The sequence below is a fragment of the Electrona antarctica genome (genome assembly GCF_951216825.1).
Source record: "Electrona antarctica genome assembly, chromosome: 14".
Classification (NCBI taxonomy): Eukaryota; Metazoa; Chordata; class Actinopteri; order Myctophiformes; family Myctophidae; genus Electrona; species Electrona antarctica.
The window spans coordinates 48,000,129-48,015,256 of record NC_136795.1 but is presented as its reverse complement, the minus strand read 5'-3'; the positions used below and the strand labels follow the sequence as shown (position 1 = coordinate 48,015,256).

At 44.4% G+C, this 15,128-nt stretch overlaps 1 protein-coding gene across 1 annotated transcript; it reads left to right on the top strand.

Moving 5' to 3' along the window:
• Window positions 1-4,243: 4,243 nt before the first annotated feature.
• On the top strand, window positions 4,244-13,280 carry LOC306936044 (meteorin-like protein; the record flags this gene model as incomplete). Its single annotated transcript, XM_079519465.1, has 5 exons — window positions 4,244-4,338; window positions 6,002-6,392; window positions 7,264-7,396; window positions 11,742-11,801; window positions 12,729-13,280. 5 exons carry the CDS (start codon window positions 4,244-4,246, stop codon window positions 13,121-13,123), a joined length of 1,074 nt encoding a protein of 357 aa, XP_079375591.1. The 3' UTR covers window positions 13,124-13,280.
• Between the last annotated feature and the right edge of the window lie 1,848 nt (window positions 13,281-15,128).

The following is a 15,128-nucleotide window of genomic DNA, read 5'->3' as shown; positions in this document are numbered from 1 at the left end:
ATCCAGATCCCATCCCAAGTTCAACTTCAACACAGGATTCGTTGTTTATGACGTTGAGATGTCTTATCGCGGGAGGAGGATGCAGGGATCCCGGATTTGATTCCTTCTTTTGTCTTTCATTCTTCCTTTCAAATCATCACTCAAGTTGCACATAGATAGCCTATAGCATCATCACATGTCTATAATAATAATAATAATAATAATAATAATAATAATAATAATAATAATAATAATAATAATAATAATAATAATAATAACAATAATAATAATTAGGCCTGGTCTAATTGATCAGACATAACTATATCACTCAAAATACCGTATAGTTATAGAGACACAACAGCCATGGAAAAAGTTTATAGTTTGGGTTCCGGGTTTATTTCAGATGAGTCTGAACTTTACATACATTCTTATATATTTTTTTAATTAAATACATAAAACCCGAATAGGTCACACTCACACATGCAGGGCCGCATATAGGCCGCTGTGGATGAGAGCCAAGAAAGCTAAACTATAACATTTGCTTGAAACGTCTCTCTCTCTCTCTCGCTCTCTCTCTCTCTCTACGCCCTTGCATATTTTATATTTTAATATTTGACTTTTGAGGATGACTCAAAGTCATTTCCAATGCCTGCAGTGTTGGAAGTTTGTTTTTATATGACCAGCAGCAGTCAATCTGATATGCTATCTAAATCTAGTAATTTATATCGCGCAAGGGTGTCGCTTGCCAACACAACAGATCTACATGCATAACATCCTGATTAGTTCATTCTTGTCCTGTTATCTGTGAACAGTTATTTTATTTATTTGTATAATGATTTGGGGGGAAGAGGGAGCGACACCCTCGCACTAGCCTACGGGCTATAGGCGGAACTTTACTGAAGTGAAGTCCTTCACAAAGCCACTATTCATTCATTATGCTCACTCAATTCATTCAATATCCTTGAACACAAGCGCGTCTCTCTCTCTCTCTCTCTCTCTCTCTCCCCTCTCTCTCTCTCTCTCTCTCTCTCTCTCCCCTCTCTCTCTCTCTCTCTCTCTCTCTCTCTCTCTCTCTCTCTCTCTGTGAGAGTCTAACTCATGTTGATTAGGTGATGTAAAACAAACGGTGCAAACACAACATTAAACGCCATTAACAATAAAGAGACATTATGACGTAAAATGTCCCTTCATTGTCAATGGCGTTTACAAAACAAACATTAAACCTGTCAAAATCACACCCGTGTGAAGTGAGGGGCACATGATGATGTAAAACAAACATTGAGACAAAAAATCACACCCGTGTGAACTGAGTGGTGTAAAGTATTATATAGCCTGATCAGCTGTGGTCTGACGTAATGTCTGACGTAATGAAATCAGCATCAACCAATCAGCATCAACCATGCTCATTTTTTGAGCACAGACAGACAGACTAACAAAGCCAGTCGTAGGAGTGGTTTACACCACTCAAAAAATGTCTTTATTGTCAAACAAACAAACAATCTGTAAGATCTAAATGTACTTAGTAGGCCTATATTAAGTATATTCTACCATATAAGTAAAAGTAGGCTATACTCATCCGAAGGTCCCTTTACAACTAGCAGATCTACAAGCTCACAATTGTGTATCGGCTATATGTTGAAATAGCCAAAGTATAAATTGGGCTGAAGTGTAGTATAGTATAGTGTCCTATATATATATATATATATATACATATATATATATATATATATATATATATATATATATACACATACACACACACACACACACACACACACACACACACACACACACACACACACACACACACACACACACACACACACACACACACACACACACACACACACACACACACACACACACACACACACACACACACACACACACACACACACACATTGTAATAATAATTCAAATCTACAAAGTAATAGCATCGTGACTATAACGTTTTCGAATAATTGTAGTGGAGTAACATTTGTTGGCCACAATATTTGCCTCTCTGAGATGTAGTGGAGTAGAAGTACTATTTTTTGTAGCCTAAATTAAAAAATATAAATAGGTCTAAGTAATCAAAATTGTACTCAAGTACAGTACTCGAGTACATGTAGCCTACTTTGTTACTTGCACCAGTCAGACCACCACTACTGCTCAAGATATAATTTAGCTATAGGCCTGGACAGAGGGGAGGGGGGAGGGGAAGAAAAAAGGGGAAAAAAAGAAAGAACTTGCCCTACAGCTGAAAAAACATCTGGATGAATTCCCCATATGACTGTGATTTAGTCCAAAACACAAGACTTACTCATCAGAAAGCACCGGCCCTTTGATGTGAACTATCCGAGGGGGGGGGGGGGGGGGGGGTGGGGGGGGGGGGGGGTGCTGCCCGCCCGGGCCTGGTTCCTTCAAAGACAGGACGGGCTTTACTTTTAGCCCGTTGTTGCATCTCTTTGGTTCTGGACGGTTTATGTGACCAGACATTCAATTCATGTAGGCCTGCGTTTTTTTTTTTTTTTTACCGCGTGTCTCCACAAGATGGCACCACCAACATGAACTTGAATGACATCGACATGTGTTAAAGCACTATTTATTATGTTTACGTTTTAATAAATTCAAGTTAAACAACCATCTCTAGGTCCAGGAATTAATGAACTGCCAAATTGTTTATTAGATGCCACCCCCCCCCCCCCCCCCCCTCCCTCTCCGTCAAAACTGTGAAAATGTTCCCAAATGTGTGGTTAAAGAAGTTGAACCTGTTGTTACTAGGCAGTTTAAGAAGGACTGTAATTACGAGCGCAGTACAACAGGGGGCACAAGCGCAGCAGACTTGAAGCTATGTAACCTCAGCCACTACAGTCTGTCTGTCTGTCTGCGCGTCTGTCTGTCTGTCTGTCTGTCTGTCTGTCTGTCTGTCTGTCTGTCTGTCTGTCTGTCTGTGTGTCCGTCCCGGGACAAACAAGTTACAACAACACATCATGGATGATGGGTGGCTATTAACACCCTGTGTAGCAAGCTGTATGCTATGCTATATATACTAGGGTAACTAGGCTATCTGTTTGTTTTGTATACATGTATGTTTGTTTAAATTAGACATTATACAGAGCAAGCCCAGGGGAAATCTGAAAGTATACAGGCCTAAACTGTCGCCTAAAATAAAGGAGAGATGGAGAGAGAGAGAGAGAGAGACAGGCCTAAACTGTCGCCTAAAATAAAGGAGAGATGAGAGAGAGAGAGAGAGAGAGAGAGAGAGAGAGAGAGAGAGAGTGAGAGTGAGAGAGAGAGAGAATACACAGTAGCAGAATACTTGAGCACAGTAACTGACCCAAAACTAAGGAAAACATTAACTCGATATAGACTCAGTGAACACAGTCTTGCGATTGAGAAAGGCCGCCATAGGCAGACCTGGCTCCCAAGAGAAGACAGACTGTGCACCCACTGCACACAAAACGAGGTAGAGACAGAGCTACACTTCCTAACCGTCTGTCCACTGTACCAAGACATCAGAGACATTTCCACAGATTACAATCACCCAAAGAGAGTTTGAAAACATGACTAATGACAAAAACCTCCCATATCTGTTGGGTGAAGTACAACAATGTGCAAACACAGCAGCGAGATTTGTGAGCTGCTGTGACAGGAGAAGGATGTCAAATGGAATACAAGCACCTTAAGGAATACAAACCATATGTGTACACTGTTTATCAAAGGTATAAAGCTAACGTATTCTATATGGATGTATATTGTATAACTATCTCTGACAGAAAATGCTTTTTATAGTTTCACATAAGATAGTATTACCCAAAGTGCTAATATAACAGCTCTGTTTACACCTTTATTTAATTCCTATTTATTTATTTGTAAATACATTGTTCTGTTTTGATTGTCTTGTTCCACTTCTGCTTTGGCAATGTAAACGTACGTTTTCTCATGCCAATAAAGCTCCTTTGAATTGAATTGAATTGAATTGAGAGAGAGAGAGAGAGAGAGAGAGAGAGAGAGAGAGAGAGAGAGAGGGGGGGGAGGGGGGGTGTATTCCTTTGGGGTTAAGGGAAGGGGCAAGGGGGTCAGACCGTCATCCTAAAATTCAGTCCCAGCCAGAATCGTGCTGCTGCTGCTGCTCTGTTCGCATCCATCCAGGCTGTGCTGCATGTGCACACTGTTTATTATGCGCTGTAGCTTTCGAGTCATGTTGTTTTATCACCGAGTAGTGCAACTATTATTGCTTCTATCGTCACCGTGTTGTGGTGGTTAAAGAATTAAGAAGAAGATGTCGCTGATGATGAACGCGCTCGTTTTTTCACTGGTTTCTCTACTGGCTCTTCAGCTGCAGTGCACCGCTGATCTGTGCAACTGGAGTGGAAGGTAAGGACAAAACATGTTATTTCAAATTCTATACTGTGACAGAATATGGATCGAGCTATACAGACAAAATGCACGACGTATTGGCGTGAACTTTTTTCGTGTCAAGGACCCCCAAATCAACATTTATTAGGCCACGGACCCCCTCATTTGAATTTTACAGCTCTAGCAGTGTTTCCGAAACATATTAATTTCATGGACCCCCAGTTTCACATGCGTTATGCTACGGATCCCCGATTTATTGGCATTTCTATCTCTGGTACTCCAATTTATATTGTAAAACCACTGTTAATTTAACTCTGAGAGTAACTGTACAAATGGAACCAAATGGACCCTAGGGTCCATCATTGGTTCCATTTGTACAGTTACAGACCCATAAGGGACCATTTGGTTCCTAACTATCTCCAAGTACCGTCCCCGGACCCCACTTTGGGAACCCATGATTTAAACACCAGCCTACATAATATCTTGTTAAATGTAGCCAACATTTAGGCTGTGTGCTGTTTTCATATGCTTATAGACCTATATCATTTAAAATAGTCTATAATATTGGCTATCATTTCAAACGATTTAAAAAGTTTAAACCGAAAAACTAAACAAAAAATACAACTTTTCATCAATTGATTTTTTTGAGCCAAAAGTTCATTATTATTATTATTATTATTATTATTATTATTATTATTATTATTATTATTATTATTATTATTATTGGTGGATTGCAGGGGATAGTGGTTCAATGTCCTTCGTGTGCCAGGAACCCCATAGAAGATTTGTGTTAAAAATGTTTAAAAAGTATATTCCAAAATGTTCACTTTTTGTTGTTTTTGGGTCCTGGACAAATGTCTAATCTCTCTTTTGGGTCTTGACCTGAAATGTTTGGGAACCACATCAACATTTTTATTTTTTCATTTATTTTTACTGTGGAACCCCACCAGTGGTGGAAAGTAAGTGGTGGAAGTACTTTTACTTACGTACTGTACTTAAGTACAATTTTGAGGTATTTGTACTTTACTTGAGTATTTCCAATTTCCAGTACTTTTACTTCTACTCCACTACATCTCGGAGCCAAAATTTGTACTTTTACTTCACTACAATTATTTGAAAACTTGAGTTACTAGTTACTTTGGTGATTTTAATTTTGATTAGAAAACATACATTAACCACTAACCCTATACATTTCGGCCATTTGAAAATAGCCGATGGCTTGTAGATATGTACTCCTGATGTGCTGGTTGGTTCCTTGCATGGTTTCCGCTGCCATCGGTATATGAATGTGTGTGTGAATGGGTGAATGTAATGCACAATCTATGTAAAGCGCCTTGGATAAAGGCGCTAAAAATCTTCTAAATCCTCCAGTTTTCTGAAATAAATATTTTCACGATTTTTAAAAAATAGCAGACCTACAAGCTCATAGCGCAGCACTCGGTGGCGCGCTATGAGCTTGTAGATCTGCTATTTTTCAATTACTAAATTATAACATAATGTTTAAAACACCAAAAGGGGTTCCCGCCCAAAATGGGTTAACACTCCTGCCTCCATTCATCCATTAATGCCTCCATTCATCCAATAATGTCATGAAACCTTTAACACTCCTGCCTCCATTCATCCATTAATGTCATGAAACCTTTAACACTCCTGCCTCCATCCATTCATCCATCCAATCCAGCGGCGTGTCTCCCTGGCCCGGCGGTGGAGAGGGAGAGGAGGTGGCGGACTCCACCAGGATGGTGCTTCAGGTGCGCCTGCGCTGCACAGAGGGCCGGGTGGAGTGGTTCTACCCGGGGGTCCACGGAGCGCTCCGGGTGGTCCTGGAGCCCAACCTGTCCTACGCCAACCGCCATGGCGCCGTGTGCGTCAAGCCCTTCCGCAGCGGCGGTGGTGGCGGCGGGGGGGCGGGGCTCCGCATGTACGTGGAGCGCGGCGGAGAACTGGAGCTGCTGATGATGACGGACGGCGGTGGTGGCGGTGGTGGTGGCGGCGGTGACGGGGCGCGGCCGGAGCAGGTGTTCTGTTACCGGGCGGACGGCGGTCCACACAGACCGGCCATCTACCTCCAGGTAGGGATTATACCTGAGGACGATTCTATACAAATGCCTTCTAAATCCTGACAGTTTTCTGATAAACGTATATATGTTTCTGTATCAGTGGTGCTCCATATTTCATGTCAAGGACCCCAAAAACTATATGTAATATGCCTCCGCAGAAGAGAAGCAAAGATTTGAGTTAAAATGTTCACTCTGTAATAATATATATTCAAAGAAAATGGTAAATGGTAAATGGTGCATTTATATAGCGCCTTTATCCAAGGCGCTTTACATAGATTGTGCATCAATTCACCCATTCACACACACATTCATACACCGATGGCAGCAGAAACCATGCAAGGCACTAGCCAGCACATCGGGAGCAATTTGGGGTTCAGTGTCTTGCTCAAGGACACTTCGACACTAACTCTGGGGGAGCCCGGGTTCGAACAGGCAACCTTGCGGTTACCATCCAGCCACTCTACCCCTGAGCCACCGCCAGAATTGAGGCACTACAAGTTCATAGCGCGGCGCTATGAGCTATTTTTCAATAGCTAAAGTAAAACATAATGCTTTAAAACACCAAAAGGGGTTAAGCATCTACCTCCAGGTAGGGATTACCTGAGGACGATTCTACAAATGCCTTCTAAATCCTGACAGTTTTCTGAAAAACCTCATGTTTCTATGTCAGTGGTGAATGATCAACCTTTTTCATGTCAAGGACCCCCAGAATTATCTGTAATTGGCCTGCCGACCCCCATCTGAAAATGTGTTGTTCCAGGGACCCCCTGGCGATGGGGGGTGGGGGGGCAGACGACAACACATCTTGCCTGCCCAAAATGTAATTCCTGGAAACGCTACTGATCATAAATAATGCCTTAATGGTCGTCCCCCCTACCTCCAGGCGAGCCCCCCGGCGCAGAGCGACGTCAGCAGACGGGTGGTGGGCTTCAGGTACGAGCTGCTGGGGACCAACAGCAGCAGCAGCCCTCCTGCTGCCTCACACCTCCTCCTGGGAAGAACAGGAGCGCTGAACAGTGAGTGAGCACAACTTACACATTTAGATTTTATTTTTATTTTTTTAAAACAGACAAAAAAGACCAGACACCTAACAGAAGTCAATCAAAATAAAAAATAGTACATAGTACATAGTACATATAGTACATGCATAAACCTTCCTTAATGATTATATGTGGTTTCAGTATTCATTGTTCATAAGGTTATTTTTGCAATCAGTTTGTATTGGGGGTGGAGAACAGGGGTCGCGAGACATGGCCAAAGCATTTCCGGGGGTCCCCAGGCAAAAACGTTGAGAACCCCGCCTGACTTAGAGCACCTTTAACTATATGCAAGTGTGTAAATGGACCAAATTAATCCATTTAGATTCTTTACCGGGTTTTACTGGGTATTGTGACTTTTAAGCCCTATTCGCACGGGACTAGTATTACCCCAGGACCTCAGGTAATATGGAATAATCACGGAGGACGTCTGTGTTTTTAATCCCGTGCGAATCGACTATGTCGGTGATTTGGGGTAGAATTGAGTGTTTTTCTTTTTAAAGTACTGAGCGCCCATGGGTTAAAATGCTTTGCGTTTAGGCTACCGCATGTAATGCAAACTCATAGCCGCAGTCGCAGTCCCGCCCCCTCGAGAGACCCGGAAAATAAATCCCCGTTCATTTTCCTCATAGACTTTTCAGAAAGTATTTATTTAAAGACCGCGGACAAAGCCAACTCTTGTCATGACAAATCATGGCAATAAACACAATGTTTTGGGCCAAACAAAGAATTAGAAAGTAGAAAAAAACGGCAGGTTACAACACTTAACAACACAGGTTTTGTTGTTTTTCTTCTTTGTAATTATCTTCGTTCGGTCCAAAATATTGTGTTTGTTGTCATGATTTGTCACGACTCGAGTTGGCTTCGTACGACGCTTAAAAGGTCTTTAAATAAATACTTTTTGAAATGTCTATGGGGAAAATGCATTGGGATTCATTTCCTGGGCCTGGTGAAATGAAATTAAATGAAATGATTACTATATTTACCCAGGGTATCTGGGCTAAGCTCAATAACTTGTTTCCAGCCAGGCCCTGCTCATAGAACACATTTCATCGTAGTGGTTCAATGCCTTGTTCAAGGGCACTTCAGCGGTGGTAATTTTAATGTGTCGGACCGCTGATTCGAACTGGCGACCTTCCGGTATCAAGACCGCTCCGCAATCCGTTCGGCCACCGCTGCCACAATTTGGTGTCGTCATGAAAGGGGGCGGGACTGCAACGCTCTATAGTCTGATTATTAATTCATCCTTGTGCCATTATCATCTACCACTATATATACTACCAATAATCAAATTGTACAACTGTAGCGTGCGTGCTATAAATTCAATGTTTCACTTTTTTCTCTCTCTCTCTCTCTCTCTCTCGCTACGGCTTTTGAGAAACGATAACGTCACCGCTCATTAGCGCAGCTTGCGCCTGGAAAGGAAACTACACGGATATCTATATACAATTGTTCATGTTTTATATATCAGTGTTAATAACGTATCATTGTTGCATCATCGACTGCACGTCACCGGCAAGCAAAGGCTCTGCATGGCATGCTGCATCCAATAATAAATCATATCAGCCTAGCTATAGACCACTCCACGCTGGCCACCAGACCATTTCATTTGTATTGTGGCGCGGAGGGCGAAGCTTGAATAACAAGGGACAATATCGGACAATATAAGGACCCCAGGCCAAATGCCATTGTGCAGGACACCAACAACAAGTCTATATGCATGGCGTGTGCATAGCCATGTGAAACCTTCTCGAGCGCTGAACAGTGAGTGAGCACAACTTGCTCATTTAGATTTATTTAAAGGAGCATTCAGTGATCTGGGTGATTTGGAAAACCACCCAGTCCGCCCCGGTAACAAAATGTGCACATGCACGCTCTACAGTGGGGGGAAGTGCAACAGGCCAACAGCATGTGCACCAAGGCCCGCCCCCACTCGATCATGATTGGAGGAAGGCCCCTCTCATCCTGATTGGATGAAGGTTTTGCCACCCGCCACCAAAACTGAAACTAGGGTTTTTTGACCCCAGGGGCTCACTGGGGACAGGGAGGATTTCCTTATATGGTCAGCACACTCTATAGTAGGGAGGATTATCCAGAAAAAAAGGGAAAAAAAGTGATATTTGAATTAAGTCAAATCACTGAATATACCTTTAAGTCAATCAAAATACAAAAAGAGAAATGAGAATGAAACAAATCAGCTATAACTTACAGCAAGCACCTTTAACTATGCAAGTGTGTAAATTGACCCAAATTAATCCATTTAGATTCTGTACCGTGTTTTACTGGGTATTGTGACTTATAGTTGAGCCTGTGACTTGGAGTCACAAAATGGCCAGCTATCAGCATTAATTAAAGACAACCCCAAGCCAGCTGCTGTATGTTTTGTCTGTCGTTCTGTCCGCCTTGTCTTAACCGACCCGTCCATCCGTCTATCTGTCAAGTCGGTCTGTCTGTCATCCGCTCTCAACACAAAGCAGGGAGCAGAGAGCAGCCCCCACAGGGCAGCCCGAGGGCCACTGGCCCTCAGGGGCCTCAATGGACCTGGCAAATACTTTGCAGATTCCAGAAATACCTCGTCATTGTGTGCGTTTGCCAATGGCTTGTGTGTGTGTGTGTGCGCGCGTGTGCGTGTGTGTGTGTGCGTGTGCGTGTGCGCGTGCGTGCGGCTGTCTGGGCCATTCGCAGTGATGGGGTGAGAACGATGAGGTCATTGTTCTGTTCTGCAGCGTTGATAATAACCAGCCGGCCTCCGTTTCTCCGTCTGCTTTGGCTTTGTTGACAGACTGGTCTAGAACACAAAGTCAATTGACTTATGCAGAGATTTACACCGGCGCAAGGTCGTCCAAGTTAAGCTGGCATAATAAGAGTCAAACGCGCACGCGGGTGGGGGGGTGTGTGTGGGGGGGGGGGGTGGTCGTTTGATCCGGTCGCTGGTGTGGTGGGCATAGAGGCCTCGCATGCCCGGCATTCCTTCATCTGACCCTGTGCGGGGTTGATCTGCATGTCTTATGATCCCAGGCAGATGAAAAGGGGGCCTGTGTGTGTGTGTGTGTGTGTGTGTGTGCGCGTGCGTGTGTGTGTGTGTGTGTGTGTGTGTGTGTGCGCGTGCGTGCGTGTGCGTGTCCGATTGTCAAAGCGGTTCAGATGGCTGGGCGCGGGGGTCGCGACATTTGTGACCGTTCAAACTCCGCCCGGCTCAAACCGTCAAAATAATTAAGGGTTGTCACAGTCACGCGTGATTTGGAATCCCACCGTAGCTCCAGGAAACCCTGCTGTGATTGGCCAGTATAGTCGCTAACCTAACCTCAATAAAGCTATACCTAAACCTCAGTAAAACTATACCTGCCTGGGAGCCAATCAGAAACATGGTAAAGGGCGGGTCCTGGATCCTGGAACAGCAGTGGGATCCTGGAGCTTTGGTGGGATTCCAAATCACGCGTCAGTCACATGGGTTAAACCAATGTGACTAGCAGCTAGTCAAAATTGTTATTGCATTTGGTCTAGACTCTAAACCTTTTCAGAGCAGCAGGTTCACATACATTTAGTCAATGTTTAATCCATGAAGTAACATCTGCTCTACATGTTGTTGTTCGACGGAGCAGAAGGATCGCCAGCGATCAACTGAGGAGGCAGACCATGCGTCTTTAACCACATGGACCCCTAGCGTCCCTAGTCTGGGCCGAGCGTTATAGCCAAAGATAATAGCCAACCTACAAGCCTCACACTGCTTGTGGAACGTTTTTTACTTTGTAGATCAGCTGTTTTCAGCAAAGATATTTGGTACTGTCAGTGGCGTGCACAGACATTTAGAGGGGCAGGTGCTCAAGTTAAAAAAGGGCACCTTGTGCAGCACGTGGAACCGGCCGGTTGCCTTAATCCATTTTGGGCGGGAACCCCTTTTGGTGTTAGCATTATGTTATGCTTTAGCTATTGAAAAATAGCAGATCTACAAGCTCATAGCGCGCCACCGAGTGGCGCGCTATGAGCTTGTAGGTCTGCTATTTTTGAAAAATCAAAAAAAAAGAAAGAAAAAAAAAAGTTTTTTTTCCCCTTTTTTTTCAAAAGGGCACATTGCCAAAAGGGCAGGGGGTGCTCTAGCACCCCCTAGTGTCTATCTGTGCACGCCACTGGGTACTGTAGACTATAGAGGGGAAAGGAGAAAATGGAGCGTGCCAAACATAGAGCCCAGAGGGATCCCAGTCAACTAAGTATAGATCAGAGTTTAACTGGGTAAAAAAAAGAGACATTCATAAAGTTGTTACTATTAGTTGACTTGCAAATGCAAACAGACCGTCTGACTTTCTGTGTTGTTTGTGTCTCATAGCTGAATGCCGGCCCTGCAGTGATACAGAGCTGCTCCTGGCGATCTGCTACAGTCACTTTGGTGAGTATTAGAATCTAGAATCAGTAAAGACATTGGGAGACGTTTAAACTAATATCAGACAATAATAATTTTCCCTACGTAGATCAATTACCTATTACCTCATATCATGTCTTCAAGAATTCTTTGCTCGCCTCACTTAAATCTACTTGTTCTTGACCGTGGGTTCCATCAGGGTATACTGGGTAGGATGTAGAACTCACTGATTGCAGCTCTAAATGATAAGGCTTTGGGAGGCTCAGCAAATGCTTATTGTGTAAAAGAAAAAAAAGAATGGATGCATCAGTCGTGTGGAGCAGCGTAAAGGGAGAGTGTAATCAAACTAAGGGGCGACTCACACCTTTGCATCTAGCATACAACATTGATGCATGCTAGATGTAAGCAAGATGTAAGTGTCATGGCCGCCCCAATGCATTTCCAATGGAAGTCACATGGTTTGATACAACATTTTGGACTACAAGCTGTTGTATGGCTTTCGGCTGTGTTTCGACTGCCCCCCTCCCCCTCATACAACACAAATGTTGTGTCAAACCATGTGACTCCGATTGGAAAATGGAAATGCATTGCGAGCTTGCATCAGCTATACATCTCATACAACAAGCATACATCAATCTGTTGTGCACGTGTGAGTCGCCCCTAAGGCCCCTTTTCCACCAGGGGTTGAACCGGCTCCGTTCTTTTTTACCGCCTAATTTTGAACCAAATTAATTGGTTCGGATCCCTAAAAGTTGGTTCGGAACTGGAACCAGAAAAAAAACACTAGTTCTTGCCCTGAAGTTGGAAGCAAAGTGTGCGTGTCATTATTCACTTTGGAAGATGCAGATTGTGACACACACCATCATAAAGAACGGAACCAGTCTACACAAAGTTCTGTCGTCGAAAAAGAGGCCTTATAAGAGAGATGTTGTCCTTCCTTTTTGCTCTTTCCAGTGGTGCGTGGCTACATCAAAAGCATTTCCCACGACCGCCGACAGCAGACGTCGTTCGTGGAGGTGTCGGGCGGCAGGGTCTACCGGCAACGCAGCAGCACGTTCGAGCGAGAAGAAGCAGAAGAAGAAGCGATAGCCGCAGGGAGCAGGGGGTCCCGACCCGGCCCCGGCCCACCGGCGGCGTCCCCCTCCTCCTCCTCCTCCTCCTGGCGCGGAACGGTCCGTGCGCTCCTGCAGTGCGGCGTCAAGCCGGGCGGCGGGCGGTTCCTCTTCACGGGGTCAGAACACTTCGGGGAGGCCTGGCTGGGGTGCGCCCCGCGATACAAACACTTCCTGTCTCTGTACCGGACGGCCCGGGCGGCGGGACAGACTTCCTGCGACTTCCCTTTGGACTGAGGAAGCGCCTCTCTGTCTCTCTCTCTCTCTCTCTCTCTTTCTCTCTCTCTCTCGTCCTATGTATAGCCCAGAACATCCAAAAATAGAACTACTGCGTGGCCACCTTTTTTTTGGGAGACCGGAATCAGGTTGGAGGCTATTAATTCCAATGGGAGAGTTACAGTGAACACTGCAGCTTCTGAACCATCCTTTAGCCCCACGGTCACTGAACTAAACATTGGACCTGATCAAGCCACACAATATTCCCAAGGTTTTCATACTAAAATGGCATTTTTTCAGAGAGACAAATCAGGAGAAGTTAAAACATTATTGTTGACCTTTCTCTGTCCCAGCAACACACTCTAAACATCCTACGTTTACTAGATCCCGCAATGTGCCACTTAGGATTTGTAGGATTCGTGTACCTTTTCGGTACACAAATCTCAGGGACCAGCAAATCTCGGGCTCCAATTGGGAGTGGTGTAGAAGGAGGAGAGGACACCGGAGCAGCATGGATATTTAGAGCCTTTTATTAGGTGCTAAGTATACAGGAGTGGTGCATCTTCATTAATTGACCATCTTCGGCATTTTTGTGTAAAGTTGCATGTAAATATTGGTGGTTGCGGGTAGCGCTTTTTTGAGTGGTGTAAACCACTCCTACAACTGGGTTTGTTAGTTTGTCTGTCTGTCTGTTCGTACCAAAAAATGAGCATGGTTGCTATGGTCACCCAGTTCACACGGGTGTGATTTCATTATGTCAGACATTACGTCAGACCACAGCTGATCAGTCTATATATGACCTTACACCACTCAGTTCACACGGGGGTGATTTTTTTTAATGGGAGGCTCAGCAAAATGCTTCTTGTGTAAAATAAAAATGGTTGCATCAATCGTGTGTGTGTTTGTGTGTGTGTAATACAACAAACTGTACAACAAACAAACTTTCAAAAAGGCACATTGCTGTCCAGAGGGCAAAAGGACAGGTGCTCTAGGGCAGTATTATGCATGTCTTAAGTACCAGGTCTTATGACTTAACTTAAGACCTGGAGGCGTGATCAATGCCATTTGGCCACTCAGAATAGCCAAATGGCATTGACCACGCCTCCAGGTCTTAAGTTAAGTCATAAGACCTGGTACTTAAGACACGCATACAATACTGCCCTCTAGTGTCTATCTGTGCACGCCCCTGATAAGAAGGATCGCCAACGATCTACTGAAGCCCTTCCTGTTTGTATGGCGTGTGTGTGTGTGTGTGTGTGTGTGTTGCTGGCGAGATCTTTTAGGAACTATAGGTGTAGGCAGACTGGCAGTCGGTCTATAGTGTCAAATGGTAAATGGTGCATTTATATAGCGCCTTTATCCAAGGCGCTTTACATAGATTGTGCATTACATTCACCCATTCACACACACATTCACACACCGATGCCGGGGGGAACCATGCAAGGCACCAACCTGCACATCGGGAGCAATTAGGGGTTCAGTGTCTTGCTCAAGGACACTTCGACACTAACTCTGGGGGAGCCCGGGTTCGAACTGGCAACCTTTCGGTTTCCATCCGGTCACTCCATCCGGTCACTCTACCCCAGAGCCACTGCCACCCCCAGTGTAAGTGATGCATAAACCTGATTTCCTGGGGGAAGTGGATGTTTTGGAACTTTGTGAATATGCTGTACAGTTGCGGGAATGAAAGTGAACAGGCCTCTTTTACACTCGGACTATCTCACGGCCCTTTCTTTCCATTTCCAAATAGTCAATAATGTAGATCTATTTGGATGTGTAATCAAACAAACAGTGCTCTTGCCTCTTTCCAGTGGTCAGTGGTCACATCAAAAGCATTTCCCACCACCAGGAGAAGTCGTTTGTGGAGTTGATGGCCGTGTACCGGCAAAAATCCCTCATATTCAAGCGAGACCCGCCGTGTCCTCCTTGCTCGGAACGGTCTATACACACTCTTAGGGTGCACTCACACGGTTAATGCAATTCTCTGTGCTCGTTGGATCAATGCTGTGTTGTGAGGGGCGCAGTC